This window comes from Zeus faber (genome assembly GCF_960531495.2).
Source record: "Zeus faber genome assembly, chromosome: 6".
In the NCBI taxonomy this organism is placed as follows: Eukaryota; Metazoa; Chordata; class Actinopteri; order Zeiformes; family Zeidae; genus Zeus; species Zeus faber.
The window spans coordinates 29486276-29498963 of NC_137201.1; the positions used below are offsets into that span (position 1 = coordinate 29486276).

General features: G+C 44.1%; 2 protein-coding genes across 2 annotated transcripts in view; both read left to right on the top strand.

Annotated features, from left to right (window-relative positions):
- lamb1a (laminin, beta 1a) overlaps positions 1–4313 on the top strand; it is a 38780-nt gene extending 34467 nt beyond the window's left edge. Inside the window, exons 30-33 of the mRNA XM_080002232.1 lie at positions 190–331; positions 820–996; positions 1679–1838; positions 2602–4313. Coding sequence (XP_079858358.1) covers positions 190–331; positions 820–996; positions 1679–1838; positions 2602–2741 — 619 coding nt within the window. The 3' untranslated portion in view covers positions 2742–4313. The remainder of the gene's footprint in view (positions 1–189; positions 332–819; positions 997–1678; positions 1839–2601) is intronic.
- A 687-nt stretch (positions 4314–5000) lies between these two features.
- On the top strand, positions 5001–8268 carry LOC307231154 (cytosolic 5'-nucleotidase 1A). Its single transcript, XM_080001742.1, has 6 exons — positions 5001–5196; positions 5283–5402; positions 5758–5890; positions 6244–6366; positions 6638–6795; positions 7246–8268. Exons 1-6 carry the CDS (start codon positions 5161–5163, stop codon positions 7495–7497), a joined length of 822 nt encoding a protein of 273 aa, XP_079857868.1. The 5' UTR covers positions 5001–5160; the 3' UTR covers positions 7498–8268.
- The last annotated feature ends 4420 nt before the right edge of the window (positions 8269–12688 follow it).

Here is a 12688-nt window from a genome sequence, read left to right on the forward strand (position 1 = left end):
GATGGACACCATGCATCAGCTTCTGGTTGCCAAGGCTGACAAAATGGTTGCCGAACTTTGAATCATTTTATAATTGCAGTCTTGTAATCCTAATCATTGCTCAGTCACACCTTCTGGACCTGCCCCGGCGGATTTTGGGCCGGACATAACCGCGTTTCTCTTCCTCGTGCCATCCTGTTTGTCCCACAGTGAAGAGGCGGCCGGCGTGCGGGACACGGCGGAGATGGTGAAGCAGGCGCTGGAGGAGGCTCAGAAGGCGCAGGTCTCCGCCAGCGAAGCCCTCAAACAGGCCACGTCCGACATCAGATTCACCAACAACCTGGTGCTTTCTGTGAGTACTTTTAACCCATTCTAGCGCTCAGCAAGGTTTTTTTCTTTCACAAAATGAATACTACACTGGAGCATTTTAGCAAAGGAAAAGTAAAGTGAACATTACAATAAAGATATAGACAGTTTGTGGTAAAAAGAGCACGACTGACACTTAATCCTTTCTTCTCAATAAGAGATGTCTTCAAGTCACTTTTCTTATATCTGACATGTTTGATACCCCAAGGTGTCTGCAGGTCCCTAAAAGTCATTATGTCTTTAATTGTGAATTCATGAGGTCTTCATTTCCGCATAAACATTATGTCTAATTTTAATATGTACATAGATTTCCTTTTTATGGTCAAAATTTGTCAAGTTCCGCATCATTCTCCATTCTAACATTTTGCATGTGCTAAACCCTATAATCCTTCATAATACCCTAAGCCAACCGCTGAAGCTAATGCTCGGCAGACGATTCGTCCACAAATTCAGCGTTCAATTTCGCGCGTGCAGGTGGAGTCGGAGACGGCCGACTCAGAGCTGAAGCTCAACAACGCCACCCAGAGGCTGCAGAACCTGGAGCGCGACGTGACGCTGCTGAGGGAGCAGACGCAGAACAGCACGCTGAGCGCCGAGAGGACGCAGCAGGACGCGCAGAGCATCACCAAGGTGGCCGAGCTGGTGAAAAAGGTCGGTGGAGAGCCTGCTTCATGCTGCTTCATGTCGAGCTGGAAGCCGCTCTGCTGTGTCACCAGGGTGGCGCGGGGACGGGGCTGAGGGGTTTTCAAATCTGCCCTACATCATTACTTTCTGTCGTTGGTCTTAGGTTTTCCAGAGAAATTATGATTCTTTTACATTTCCTGTGACCGCTCCTTTTTTTAATTTAAATTTTTTATAAATTCCATGACATATTGCAGCTGTATTTGTTAATATAAAGAGCCTAACTCCTCAGACTCAGAATCTGTTTATTTGGCCAAGTACATTTATTAGGAATTTCTCTTGGAATTTTTTTTTTTTTTTATCGTACCACCACACACAGATAAGAAAAAAAGAAAAGAAAAATGTACGTGAGTGTAGGTATAAATATGAATATTGTAGTGAAGAATATGAACACAGATATCAATGGGTAGTTATAGATCTAAATTATTTAGAATTGCACGGTTTAGAGGGGGATTGCACACGTGGTCGTATGTGTGTCTATCGTCCGTAGAGTCGATGTGATCCTAAAATTCAGGTGGCATTGTGACATAATGAATAGCACAGTATTATTTGATGTACTGAGGCAAGATTTAATAAACTGTATGCAGGATTCTTTGTGCTATATTTTTTAACATTATACATTGTGTGTGTGCGTGTGCGTCTGTGTGTGTAGGACCTGGACACGGAGCTGAAAGACAAGTACACCACAGTGGAGGGGTTGATCTCTGACAAGGCGGAGGGTTTGGTGGACGCCAAAAAGAGGGCGGAGTCACTGCAGCAGGAAGCCAAGGAGCTGCTGCTGCAAGCCAGCGACAAGCTGCAGCTGCTGAAAGGTACTACAACACTGAGCGACATGATATGCTAATGCTGAAAAGAAATCCTCCCAAAATACTACAGATTCCATTTGTGGGACATTGTAAGGGTTAAGATAAATGACAAAAAAGACAGTGACGGGCTAAGTGGCAGTAAGCGGGTATTGCAAGTATTGACTAGGCATACAAATGCATATACAGTAAATATCAATATAGTTGGGTATTTCTGTACAAGATAAATTATATGTATGCGATATTTTATCTAATAATTAATAATAACATAATAATGAATAATAAAATAAATCATCATTAGAAAAAGAAGAAACAGTTCCTTCCACAGCTCCTATTATTTGATGGCATTTCTTGCTTTTGGTGCAATGGGTAAGTAAGTAAGTAAGGCTTCATTTGTAGAGCACGTTTTAAAACATACAATTACAAAGTGCTTTACAGGTATGCTTCAAGTAGTAAAAAATATATGCAATTGAAGAAAGAATCAAACAGGACAGTGTGGGCATATAAAATAAAATGGAATACAATAAAATTTAAGAAAAATGTAAAATTAAACGAAAGAAGACATAGTAAGATTGAAACAAATCCAAACGAAGAGGGCAAAAACAACAAATGTGAGGCTTTATAAAAAGGCTGACTGATAAAAACCGACATTTATTTTACCGTTCTCAGGCTTTCACTGTACATCAAGTCTTGTTTTTTGTGATCATCTGATAACCATCCAACAAAAGGGAGCATAAAATGGAACCTAAAGAACTCTTTCCCTCTGGGACAGACCTGGAGAAGTCCTACGCAGACAACCAGAGGACGCTGGAGGAGAAGGCCAACCAGCTGGTGGAGCTGGAGAAGTCGGTGAAGGAGCTGCTGGACGAGATCAGCCACAAAGTCACCATCTACAGCACCTGCCTCTTCTAGGAGCTGCCATCGCCGCCGCGCAGCGTTTCACCCGGCACATCCCCCCCAAGCTCACCGCTTTAACCCCACCTTGACCAGGAGCGGTCTGTACGTTTCAGGAGTAACTTAAAAAAAAAAAAAAAAAGACCACAGGGCATATCAGGGATGGAGCAGTTACGTTTTTCCCCCGCTGGTACAGATTTTTCAGTTGTGGCCGATACCAAATACCTATCCAGTCCATTACTAATACTCAACAGTAGAGACTTTTGACTTTTAATCTGGGGTCATTAGAACACAACCGTTGACATATAATCAATTTTCTCCCTTAGAGACGTCTAACGTGCTTCAATGTGTCAAAGAAAAGCTGAGAATCAAGTCATATTTCAGGTTGTCAGGTGTCAGACATGTTTGATATGGCTCATGGGATTGGACTTGGTGTTGTTTTAAGATTATATCCTATTTCAGCTCGGTATTGGTCCGATATGCGATGGATGGATATGCCAAGCTGTAGTACTGACGTTCTCGCTGTGTCCTTGTGTGAGCGTCCAACTGCCTGTAAAGAGAAAAGGTGACGCTTGTGTTAATGGCTGCTGGATGTAACAGGGTAGTTAACCCAGGGTTAAATCAAAACAATGTGCACTGCTAAAAAGCTCTGTTGGCAAACTGTGGAGTCATTCCACTTGAAGAGTTTCCATGTTAAACCCAAAATAGAGGGTTTTTTTGCAAAAAAAAAAAATTATACTATGAAGTTACAGTAGATGATGGTGATGTTTAATGGCCATAATATAAAGCAGAACTTTGTCTTCATTCCAAACATTAATAAGTAAAGGGGAACACAGGGGTAAAGATTTGTGCATTTTGATGCTGAAAATGGGCAGAATTCCCCCTTGAAAGAGAACACATGACCAGCACGCTCAGTAATACATCATACACAGTCAGTAATACATCATACACGCTCAGTAATACATCATACACACTCAGTGATACATCATACACACTCAGTAATACATAATACACACTCAATGATACATCATACACACTCAGTGATACATCATACACACTCAGTAATACATAATACACACTCAATGATACATCATACACACTCAGTGATACATCATACACACTCAGTATTACATCATACACACAGTCATACATCACACACATTTCATGAGAAAAATACACAATATAATTGAATAAAATTCAATTGTGCCTTGAATGTGTGAAATAATCAGCACATCCATCAATTTAATTTGAAGTTACAAAATGTGTGTTTGCCAACTTATAAAAGGAGGTGCTAGCTCCTAAACTGAATTTGATGAACAGTTCAATATTTTTTTCAATTCTTTAATTTGTGTAAAAAAAAAACCTTGAATGTGCCACTACACAAAAGGAATGTAATTTGTCATTCAATTATTTCAGGCTTGTAAACCAAAGTTATAAAGGACTGGAAAAAAGATGAACGTTTGACTGCAGATATGTATACCTCAAAACTTTGTTTTGTTTGTGTGAGACGATTATTTTGAACACATACAAAGACACAATGACCAAATATTTTGCAACCAATTGACTTTTTTTTAAATAAAATCATCCATTTAAATCCACTTGATTCTGCTGTTATTTATTGTAGTATAACGCCGCATTCCATTGAGTTTGGAACTCGAAAACTGTGCAAAGGAACGGCCGATCAAGTCGGAATTCCGAGGGAGAAAGCTCGGGCCCCGTCTCCCAAGATAACAGTTCTGACATCGCAGCAACATGATTTTCCCCCCTTTCTCGGGGTTTTCTTTTCCTGAGAACACATCTAACTTCCATCTACTGCCTGTCGTTTGGGCTCGTTTGCACATGGTTGTAGAGCTCAAGTCAAGCTTGCCAAGCTTGGCCACATTCCGAGGTCCAAGGAACGCAGCACAGTCGGCGATATAGAACTAGAAGTCGCCATCTTAGTCAGGTGTCAATTCGGTCCCTAAAATTATTTCAGGTGGTGTTTTTGGCTGACGCGCGTTTAGACAGCGCCGCTCGCAGCTTTACAGTGATGCTGTTGCTCCATTCGTAAACGTTTTATAGGCAGAATATTTGTTTTATAGACTATGTGGTTTTTTTGTTTTACTATGCGTGTTATATGCCTATTTAAATTGTTATTAAAAAAAAAAATCTGTTTTCATTATTTGTCCTGTTTTTCGTCATCCTTTACCCGACGGCACGACAACGTTCATAACAAGGGCAATAGAGCTTGACTGGTTTAGGTCGCACCGTCCGACACCGCTGCAAGACGGCGGCGCTTTTGACGTATCGCGGCAGGCGGATGCGGCGGCGAATTTCCCACAACAACATCCGGTACCAGGTTTGACTTCCCGGAGCGTTTCCTGCGAGACCGTTGTTGTCTTTGAGCAGCCGAGCACCGAGCGCACGGCCGCTGGTTCGGGTGACACGAGGACCGGCCATGGCGTCCACCGTGCTGAACAGCGACGTGCAGCAGGTAAGAGCCGCCGACCGGCGCCGTACAGGCTTGACGTCAACCACCCCCCACGGTTCTTTGCAGGTCACCGTGCGTTTCCCCCGCAGAAGGACTCTCGCCGCGCCGTGGCGATCGCCGTGGCCTCCCACGCGGTGTTCGATCCAGAACCCGGAGACACGCCGGCCTCGGCGCCGTACCGGAGGGGGGCTGCCTTCCCCTTCCTCCAGGTGAGCTGCTCCACGGGCGTGGCCGCCGTTTTCGCCACCGAGATGTTAAGTCACGTGTTTGCGCCGTGACCGCCCCATTTCCCGGCCCGGGCGCGAGATCTGTGACGCCATCGAGTGACGTCACTAGCGCCTTCCCGAGCCATTGCCCAGCAGAGATGGGGAGTAATAATACAACTACAAGGCGAAAATGGGGTCAAATGCAATGTGTTGTCCATTAGAACACAAGTCCAGGGCTCATGCAATATAAACTATAATAGACCTCCTCGTGGGTAGACCCCACCCTCTTTTGGAATGTATAGACTCAAAATCCTCAAATCCATGGTGACATTAATACTTGTTTTCCATCACTTCTTAGGCGATTAAGAGGGTGAACGAAAGACTTTTGGAGAAGAATGCGTCTGAAACGCTGCTGTTTGACCTGGTCCTGCTGTCCGCGACGAGCGGCACCGAGCAGCAGTCGCGCATCATAACCAGCACAAAGCATTACGGTAACTCACGTCAAATAACGTGCCCCTACCCGGCGAGGAGTTCACGTTGTGCTACGGTAAATTTGGATCTCTGACGACGTCCACATGCCAAAATCACATGCTAGCGTCCCCCTCGAAGATAAAAGCTATTTTTCTTTTAATTCCTGCCGAACGTCCATTCTGCCAAAATGCAGATTCCATCAGAGTAGACCTGACAATCCGATATCAAAAGAGTCTGAGAATGTTTTAATACTGTAATAACGACAGCCGACCATGACATTTCTTCTCCCTTTTGCAAACGTGGTTGTCGGGCCAAAACAGATGTCAGGAAGACCGTCCCGTCCAACAGTTTGTGCTTTTCTCAAACGTTCCAGGTCTGGAAATCGGAAGTTTTTGTTTCTGCGATACAGAGGATTCCTTGGAGACTCTACGAGATAAAAAGGTCAAACTGTTTCTGTCGACCGACTCCGCTGACGTTTCAAAGGCCTTAGAGAAAGGTACATTGCATAGTTACCAACATATTTTAGTGTGCATTTCTGCGTAACTGAGGCTGTTTTTTTTTTAACTTCTTAAACTTGTGCAGAAAGCTTATCTTATGGATTTTTTTTTTTTATCTGCTGAGTCTCTTGGGAGCACTGGACTATTTTATACCTTTTATTCTCCCGCACGCTCCTCCCTGTCCTGCGCCGAAAACACATGTGGGGAGAAAAAGAATGAATGAATGAACGAATGAATAAAATAAGTAATTGCGCTGCTTGACGTGTGCAGGTATCGCAGCGGCGCTGCTCAACTGCCACGCGGCTCCTCAGTCCACGGAGCAGCTCAGGGTGGCTTTCTCTGGAGACGCCGTGGGTCACCCGGACTTCTCCACGGCCACTCTGAACCCGGAGGACGTCAGCGAGTCTCACAGCGCCAGGAGCGCTCGGGTAGGAAGGTCTGAAGTGCGCTCTGTGTGAAACAACACGGCGCCGTAGACTAGGCACTTGTATAATAACAGTGACTGTCCGACTCTTTGTTCATTTGATTCAGCTGACGTAATGCACGGCGCGCCGCAAGGGAGGGCTGAGGATGAATAGTGAGATGAGAGTCAGAAGAGTCGTTTTTGCTCATGAGTTGTGAACACAACTCTCATCGGAATCATTTAATTCTGTCGCAGTTATTTATTTTGCTGAAACGGCTGTTTTGCCGCCAGTGACTCCGGGCCCCCTGAGTAGCTCAACAAATCTGTTCACTGCGACCGAAATTGCTTTACGACTCTTGCGTCGCCACTGAGCGTGCAACAGTGTTTGGCGTGAAGGCTCTGGCCCTCGCTGGTTGTGGCAGCCTGCTCGTGCTGGGATCTGAGGAAGCATCTTGTGGTCGTCTCTCCTCCGCAGGACTCGGTCAGGCGGTTTGCTGCGCTGGTGGGTGAGATGAGGAGGCGGTTCGGCGTGGAGGACAGTCCGCTCTCCACCTGCCTCATAACTTCTGTCGCCCCCAGGGAAACGTGCATCCAGGCACTGAAGAACCTGCGGGCCTGGGGCCTGGCTGTGGATGAGGCCTACTGCCTGGCCGGGGCCCCGAGGGGCCCCATCCTCTCCCTGGTCAAACCACATGTTATCTTCACCGACAGCATGTTCACCAGCTGAGTCTGTCCATGGCTCGTGGCCGTGTTTGTGGCGGGCCGTTCTGTTACTCGTCAAGGATGTGCACTTGTTGAATAATTAAAAGAAGAGGGGCCTTAACCTGTTGCGTAGATGCCAAAACAATTTAGGTACATTTTAAGGTGTCCATTGATGCTTAAATATATATATTTTTTAATATGCAACCACCAAGCCTGTGTTTACCAGCTCATTTGCACTTTCTCCATTTTTGAGAATAGGCTGATAGAAACTCCTTTCTTTAAAAAAAAAAAAATGCAGGGATCTCTTGTAGCACAAAAATTACTATATGCGGGTGTCAATATTTTGGGACAATTGTTACGAAAGGCAAGGTAAATGTATTCAATTTGACCAGAAAGTTACTGTATCCCCAGTAGGGGGCAGTATGCAGCCGCTTCAGTAGAACCTCATTCATTCAAACTCAAAATAAATGAATGAGTTTACATAAAAACTCTTCCTAAATCAATCCAAGTGCTTTATCTGAAACTTCCCCAGAAACAAACGTGAATGTCGTACATTATTTACCCAATGTGGGACCTCTTAACCTACTGGTATCTGCTAAGGGTTAAAACATTGTTGACTGGTAAGTACAGAGATGTGAAGTTTGGATAAACTGGTTTCACTGGACCTGTTGGTTAAAGAAATGATGCTCTGCTTTCTTAATGGTTTGTCTTCCTCACCGGGTCTCCCTTGATAGATTATTACTGTGCTGTACAATCAGAGTGTTTCTATTTTCCATAATTAAAGCTGTCTAATGTCTATATATATTTTTTTCTATCATGACTTGCTGCTCGGTTCTTGTTTTTAGCAGATTCTATAACTACTGTTTAATGTTTTATCGTACATCTTATCTTGCCTTGTCAGTGTCCACTAAACCTGTTAAAGCTGTGTTGTCAGTAAAGGGACGTGTCCAGAACTTCTATACTGAACTTTGCATTGGGCTCGTCGAAAGTCGAAGAAGTCCACCAAATATGGTGTTTGACATATTTGGTGGACTTCTTCGACTTTTAACTTCAAATATTTGTCAGACAATTAAACATTGGATAGGAATGTGTGGGACTTTGTTCGTTTTGATAGATATGAATATGCCCCAGAAAGTACATTTCATGCAATTAACCTGTATCTATTGTGACGGCTTCCTGGACTTCCCGTCTGTGGCTTCATTTTAAAGCGGTGTGTGTTTTACAACATGAGTTATCTGGGTGTGACGACACTGGCTGACACTGCATAGCAACTGGCATTCCGTCTGTCTGTTAGGATTCTGCTGTTACCGTGGGAATGGACAGTGTCTTTGTTCCACCGTCACAGCCCTTGTTTTGCTGTTGTTTTTGTTACATGTGAAGTTGCTTCTTTTACACCTACACCGTCTACGTCTTGCCTGTTGGGGCTGGAAGGGTGGTGGTCCCTCTCTAGGTTCCTTCATTTTGCTTCCGGGTTTTGGGAAGTTTTTCCTTGTCCATCTGAGGTCCTGGGATTTGGGATTCAATCCGTTCTATGAATATGGGCCAGCACAGGCCTCTGAAAGTGTAATGGCTAAATCAAGAAATAACTTGTTTTTATTTACTTGTGGACATGCACTTCCTGAATAACAACCTGTCTGATGATACTATATATTTTTATTTTGAGGGCTAAAAATCCATCAGATTAACTTACTTACAATGTGATAACTCTGTGAAGTGGGGAGTCAGCGCACGCTAAACATTGCATTCGATTTATTGAGACGGGAAGCCATCGAGGAGAGATAAGCAGATTGGACCTAGAATGATCAAAGTTCACTGGCATCGTGGTTTTATAACCATTCCATTGTTTAACAGCACAGGGTATATCACAAACAAGCTTTGTTTAATAAAACATGTTCATCATACAATAAACACAAATACATGAGGAAACTATTGTAGGGGCCCCTTGGCATTTGCCTAATTTCCAAAAATTGCCAACATTACTATTCAGTAGTAACTCTTCTTCCCTCATATTGCGTTTGGTTCACTCCACTTTTACAAACCGACATCCAAAAGCAGTCTGTTCTATAAAAAACAAATTATACCCGAGGGACTGTCTTTAAAAGTGAAATGCCTTTGAACTTGAAACTGAAGCAGAGCCTCAGTTTGATGGACTTTAGAAGTAAAATGATTTTATACGTCATTTCTATCCCAATAAAAGTATTCAAATGGTTTAATCAGATGTGCATTGTTTATTAATATATTTTATACATTATTTACATGAATAGAAACTATTAGATGTTTATTTTATTGATAAAGTGGTAACTAAATGTACATAACATCAGATTGTATACTCAAATGAAACGTATTATTTCTTTATTGAATTAAATTCCCGTCTAACCTTTGGTTTCAGGACGTCGAATGATTGACAGATGCCTGATATTTGCACTTCGCCAAAATTGCTGAAAGTTCTTTTATGGGATGCCCTCATAGAATTTGCTTATCAGTAATGCTTCAGCATCATGTGATATGATGATCCAAAGGCTAAAGATCAGTTACCATAAAACAAGTCTTCGTCCATTCTCTGCTTCCTCTCACAGATGTGAATTCATCACTTCAGTGTATTTGGAGTCGGATCCCGGGTTCAGAATCTTCATCCCCAGCCCGCTATCAGAGTCGTTGACCAAATATGGGCTCTGCTTTCCAAATTTGTCCTCCAAATCATCCTCTTTTCCGCTGGTGGAGGATCCATCCTCTCCGTCATCGTCCTCCTGCTCGTCTTCCTCGGGATCCTGTTCTCGGTTACCCGGGATGATGAGCACTTCGTCTTTGGCATCGGGGACAATGTCCTCCTTGAACCAGACGGACTTGTAGCCCTCCTCCACCCGTCTTTCCTTGGTCAGGATGGGCTTCACCTCTTTCTCGCTGTCTGCTCCGGATAACTCTGTTGTGGCTTTGTCATCGGGCAGGAGGGCCAGGAGGGCGGCCGAGGACTTCAAAATGGCCTCCTCACGTAGGACGTCCCCGATTTTTGGCTCTGGCTTGTCCCTCACATTCACTGGGGCAGGGGAGCCCGTGCTGCCGGAGTCTTCATCACTCTGGAAGGCATCGTTGGTGTACTGGACGCCCTCCTTCAACTCTCCGGGGCTTCGGCCCAGCTAGAATCAAAAACGGTTTCATACCGAAATGCATAATAGTGTCACATTTCAACAGTGTTTGATGATTTCATTTAACAGCACAATTGTTGTAAGCATCGAACTGTAAACTCACAGAACTGCGGAAGATGCTGGCCTCAGTCATCTTTCTCCAGTCTGCCTTGCCCTTCTGAATCTTGCAGACCAGAATGCCAATGATTACCAAAGAGATGGCCAGCAGGACGGCCAGGGGGACGCCCACCGCCGCCATGTCTCCAGGACCATATGCACCTGCACCTTCAAACAACAGCAGAATCAAAGGCATCACAAGGCATATCCAGGCTTTAAAAAACTAAGCTAATGAGGTTAAATATATAAACTGCATCCACAACAGTGACAATATCTCAATGAAATGTTAAAAGTTGATTTTGATAGATTTAATTTTTTTAATAGCTGAAATTTGAAGCACAAAAAAACAAAACTGAAACTTGCAAAGATTATGATTCATCATGGTCCATGGCTGGATCCAATTTGTTTAGATTATGGAGAAGCAGATGAAGCATCCGAGTGAGCAGTAGAGGTGGCGTGCTGTTGATGCATAACTCCCATCCTGCTCCAAACCTGCATCAACTACAATGTCCCTTTTTTTGGGGAGAATTGGAAAATAGGTTTTTTTTTGTACTACCATGATGAATTAATCTAACTAGGCTATGATGTACTATAGAAATGTCTACTGAAGCTGTAACCAAAATCTTGCTGTGCTTCAGCCATTGGGCTACGATTCAGAGGTCAGATGACTTTCCAACAGAAATAACTCATTGTGATAGTATAGGGAGTCTGCCCTGTTAGATTGGACTACCTGAGGGAGGACATGCTGTACTGGCAGTGGAAATGCTGTCTTGAGTAGTCGTGCTGGGATTAGTGGTAGGAAGACTGCCATGGGTGGTTATACTGGTATTAGTGGTGGGTAGACTGCCATGGGTGGTCATACTGGGATTAGTGGTGGGAAGACTGCCATGGGTGGTTAGACTAGGATTAGTAGTAGGTAGACTGCCATGGGTGGTCATACTTGGATTAGTGGTCGGAAGGCTGCCGTGGGTGGTCATACTGGGATTAGTAGTAGGTAGACTGCCGTGGGTGGTCATACTGGGATTAGTAGTAGGTAGACTGCCGTGGGTGGTCATACTGGGATTAGTAGTAGGTAGACTGCCGTGGGTGGTCATACTTGGATTAGTGGTCGGAAGGCTGCCGTGGGTGGTCATACTGGGATTAGTAGTAGGTAGACTGCCATGAGTGGTCATACTTGGATTAGTGGTCGGAAGGCTGCCGTGGGTGGTCATACTGGGATTAGTGGTTGGAAGGCTGCCGTGGGTGGTCATACTGGGATTAGTAGTAGGTAGACTGCCGTGGGTGGTCATACTGGGATTAGTAGTAGGTAGACTGCCGTGGCTGGTCATACTTGGATTAGTCGTGGGGAGGCTGCTGTTTAGAGTGGTCATACTGGGCTGAGTCGTGGGAATAGCTGTCCCATTGGTGTTAGGTTGTGTGTCAGTGGTAAGGTCTACGGTAGTTGTCTGTATCAAGTCTGTGGTGCTTGGAGCCACACTGCTGGTGGAAAGCCCTAGAAGGAGAGAAAAATGTTGGAAACCAAGTAAGTGAGGCTTTTCGTAAGTAGTACAAGTTGTATTTACTTGGTAAAGATTCAAAGCTGTTGTCAGGAATCAAATTCCACACAGGTTAAATCCGATGTCAAATCTGATGTCAATGCAGCTGAGGAAGCAAATACTCAATTCCAGTCATAATTGGCCCACTTAGCGTTGCTGAGATGAGTACATGTGATATTGTTGGAAAAGATCAAGAACCAAACCTTGATTCGCTGGTGTTTGCAATTGAATACTATCCAATTGTACTTCTGGTATTTCTCGTATTTCTCGTTAGACAAATCAGACAAAGAGTTTAATTTCTCCCTTTCTCCTTGACAGTGCTACCTGATGCCACTTCTACCTCCACTCCCACTGTTGCTCCCTGTCCAGTGGTGGTGTCATTGGCCTCTACCTATAAAAGGTACAAATCAAGTTGAGCGTAAACAAAAGCAGCGTACAAACC

Coding starts and splice junctions, on each gene's coding strand:
- LOC307231154 (XM_080001742.1), top strand. CDS start 5,161: ATGGCGTCCACCGTGCTGAACAGCGACGTGCAGCAG. Junction 5,891..6,243: donor AACCAGCACAAAGCATTACG/GTAACTCACGTC, acceptor CAAACGTTCCAG/GTCTGGAAATCGGAAGTTTT. Junction 6,367..6,637: donor TTCAAAGGCCTTAGAGAAAG/GTACATTGCATA, acceptor TGACGTGTGCAG/GTATCGCAGCGGCGCTGCTC.